Genomic DNA, 3,442 nt, shown 5'->3' with positions numbered 1-3,442 from the left:
GGACTATATCTATAATACACAGAAACACAAACTTGTGCAGAAATTATATTTTAATCATCAAAGTCACATGTGAACTATTTACAGAAACATTTTTCATATATTTACAGTGCTTTTATCTACAGTTGATTTGTGTGTTTCACAGTTTTTGATTGTATGTTTTGTAGCAGTGCTCCTGCTGCTCTACATTCACCTCTCCTTTGCTCTTTTGCTCGGTGGATGTTGAGGATTTGGCTAACTCGAAATGTCAAAATCATATTGTGGGATTTTGACTTTTTGCCCATACACAATGTCAATTTCTTCAAGTCCGTCCTCGCTGGTTGATGTCTCCACCATAGGACGATTCAGTCTCTCCCACAGCTTTTTTTTAATGCTTCTCCCCATCTCTAAACTGTAGGGACGTTTGCGGCCATGCTTGGACCTGCAAGAAGAAATTCAATCAAAATGATGCATGTGGTCAAAAACCATACTGTAACCATTTTAGAGCTGGTGATTTTAAAAAGTGACAGGACATTTGGAGACAAACGTACGTCAGCATGCTATCTACCACCTCATGGTAGACTCGCTGATAATCTTCCACTGAGAAGTTGTAGATTTTTAAAGTGCTGTCACTGGAGCTGGTTGGCTGGTGGTTGGTACTGCATGGCTCGGGTCTGGGGGGCAATTTTTTTGACACTGGCAGGTCATCATGGGAGATTGCAGAGGGAGGCACTGAGGTCTTTGGAGGTCGGGAAGAACTGGATGCTGGGCTTCGCTTCCTTTTCCGGGGCTGACTGACTGTTCTGTCACGGCGCCGGGGCCTCTGGGTTGAATTAACAACCTGGGAAAGGTCAGAAGCACACAAGGGAATGTCAGTAGTTAATAGCAACCTCATTTTTTTTCAAACAAGACAAAAATATAAATTTGATGAACCACAATGAAGTCCAAACTTCAAAACCCTCAAATGATTCTGTTCCTGAAATTTTACACATCCAACCTGGTCCTTGCTGCAGCACAGTTGTTTCCTGCTGGCTCTGGGTTTCTTTGCATCACGGGCCTGGCATGCAGTGTTTCTCTTACAATAATTATGTTCTTTGAGGTGATCGGGCACCGTAAGCTGCAGGTATACACAAAAATGACAGTAATGCAGACATCAGTTAGTAGTTCATGAAACATTTAAAAAATAACAAACCCTTTCATATGTCCATAAACTACTTAAACCACTCGCATGGTTGAATAACTTGTCCACAGTGATTGTAACGACAAAAAATATCCAACATGTTCACATAAAATCATAAGAACTAAAACCAGGACAATGCATCAAGGTCAGTGTAATAAAAGACGTGTCAACTTATGGGCTCATCATGTTAGAGCTTCACTGCTGCATACCCCCAAATGACATGTCAAATAATAATTTGCATAAGCTAAACAAACACCAAAGTCCATGTTGTATTAAACTCTAATTTCTGTTATAATCATTGCTGCTTATTGCCGTTTTTGAACAATGCAGATGCACAAAATACCTTTGTAACTGGCTAAGCTTGGTCACGTGTGGCACTTATATGGTTTAAAATGACATGTAGGATATAAAGAAAAGCAAGCTACAATAATAGGAGAGCCCTGCCTTGTGTGTGGGGGGTAATGAGTTCAAGATCATCATTGGCTGTGGTGTAATGAGGGACCTCTACCCAGAGGTGACTGTCTTGTCAGGTGAATAATTGTAGCATAAGCCACAATGAAGAAGGAGATTAAAACTTTAGTTAAAAAAGCCCAAAAGCAGAAGCTTTGAGGATTTTAAAGATGATCACAGTTACATGTGGCTCCTGTAAACATGTGACAGTGTGTGTACATTTGAAAATTCAGATGATGCTGCAGAACATGGCTTGCATATTTGTAAATAAACATTTTGGGGATTAGCTTTTCTACAGTGAATAAAGTCTCAGTGTTTACTTGTTTTATTCCCTGATTTTAGTTTTAAATACAAAATAAAGGCCCCCAATCAGGAACATGCACAGCCCACCCCCACCCCCCCCAAAAAAAGCTAGAAACAGGCCTGGTGATCATTATGCACTTGAGTTAATTCGAGATGTAAGATACTCTACTTATTAGCAAAAACTGAACATTTTTATCCCAGCTGCAATCTTTGGTGACATGTCTGCCACAAGATCATTTAATACACACAAAAGAAAACGTTATTATAGGTAACATACTAGTTTAAATGACTTTATGCACAGTTTACCCGTTTACAGCTACAGTGCAACAGTCTAACATGCAGGTATAACTCCCACGTGCACAGGCACGTTTTTAATGCTTTTTATCCACATTTATGTCGTCTATATTTTCATGTTGCCCTGTTGCAAAGTGAACTCTTTCTGGCCGTCGAGTAAATATTCAAAACTTATTGAAAACGGTCATAAAATCTCACATTTTCCATGATGGATGATGGTTGCTGGGTCGCTTTCCTCCGTGACATGGGAGTTGGACACTTGTAAGGCTGCAAGAAGTCTTGAGCAGAAAGTTGTCTTACTTTTGCAGAAATTTTCAGAAATCCCTTGTAGCTTTGCACAACACGCCGAGTGAAATCTGTCTGAACTATACCAAAAGATGCAATGCAAATAGAACCTGGAGACGCATAGCAACCACGCAACCTGTCATTTTAAATCACGCATTTTTGTACCTACTGTTAAAAATCACTGTAATAATTGTTTTTAGTGAGTTTTTCCCTCAGTTCAACCTCAGTTATGGCGGCTTTTTTAATATTTAGGCATCCACATAATTACTCCATCAAAGTGGTGCGTAATGATCATACGAAAATACGTCAAAACAGAGCAAAAGTGGTTTTATTTGCCACAGCATATCACAGCAGCTCATTGTATTTGAAAACTACTGGATTTCATAAGTTGTGCTTATTTTATAAATGGCCCGGAGAGTAGCAAATTCTCTCTTTCTACTCACTGTACTGAACCCGCTGCACTACCCACTTTCACCAATAGGTGTCACCCTTTTACCGTGGAACCAGCTATGTACAGCTCCAAAGTCAATCGCTAGAGAGATCTGTTGCAGTAATAACTTCTTTCCAAAAGGTGTCTGTATAAAAATCTCTGTTATGCTCTGTCAGTTTGCAGTGCCTTAGTCTGTGGTGACATTTTTACTGGCTCATGCTCATGAATCCACATGCAACGCACCCTCTGTCCCAGCCTCAGAAATGGATTTAAGACGTTTTAGTTTGATATATCACCCTGTGGTCAGTTTTTGACATTCGTTTTGTTGCGGTCTTGAAAACAGAAAACAGTTACATCTGAAAGAAGATTTTAAATAAAACAAAAAGGGACAATTATATAATACATAATAATACATAAATGTCTGTTTTTTATACAGCACTTTTCTGCTCCACTTGCACACTCAGAGCACTTTATGAAACATGCCTCATTCACCCATTGACACACACATTCATACCCTTTTGTAG

At 39.5% G+C, this 3,442-nt stretch overlaps 1 protein-coding gene across 1 annotated transcript; it reads right to left on the bottom strand.

Moving 5' to 3' along the window:
- Positions 1-231: 231 nt before the first annotated feature.
- LOC146633248 (uncharacterized) lies at positions 232-2,449 on the bottom strand. The gene is made up of 4 exons (XM_085352083.1): positions 2,402-2,449; positions 974-1,093; positions 528-817; positions 232-418 (listed from the first exon to the last, which is right to left on the bottom strand). The coding sequence occupies exons 1-4, from the start codon at positions 2,447-2,449 to the stop codon at positions 232-234; spliced, it is 645 nt and encodes a 214-aa protein (XP_085208209.1).
- Between the last annotated feature and the right edge of the window lie 993 nt (positions 2,450-3,442).

This window comes from Diplotaxodon limnothrissa, linkage group LG4 (genome assembly GCF_057381915.1).
Source record: "Diplotaxodon limnothrissa isolate DT_005_m linkage group LG4, D_limnothrissa_male_GT1.1, whole genome shotgun sequence".
NCBI lineage: Eukaryota > Metazoa > Chordata > Actinopteri > Cichliformes > Cichlidae > Diplotaxodon > Diplotaxodon limnothrissa.
This window is presented reverse-complemented; position numbering and strand designations above follow the sequence as displayed.

Bases quoted from the DNA above. Each gene is read 5' to 3' on its own strand.
- LOC146633248 (XM_085352083.1), bottom strand. From the start codon at position 2,449: ATGTCACGGAGGAAAGCGACCCAGCAACCATCATCCATCATGGAAAAT. The intron at 818-973 runs GTTGGATGTGTA...GACCTTTCCCAG, and splicing joins TGTGCTGCAGCAAGGACCAG to GTTGTTAATTCAACCCAGAG. The intron at 419-527 runs GTACGTTTGTCT...TTCTTCTTGCAG, and splicing joins GTGGTAGATAGCATGCTGAC to GTCCAAGCATGGCCGCAAAC.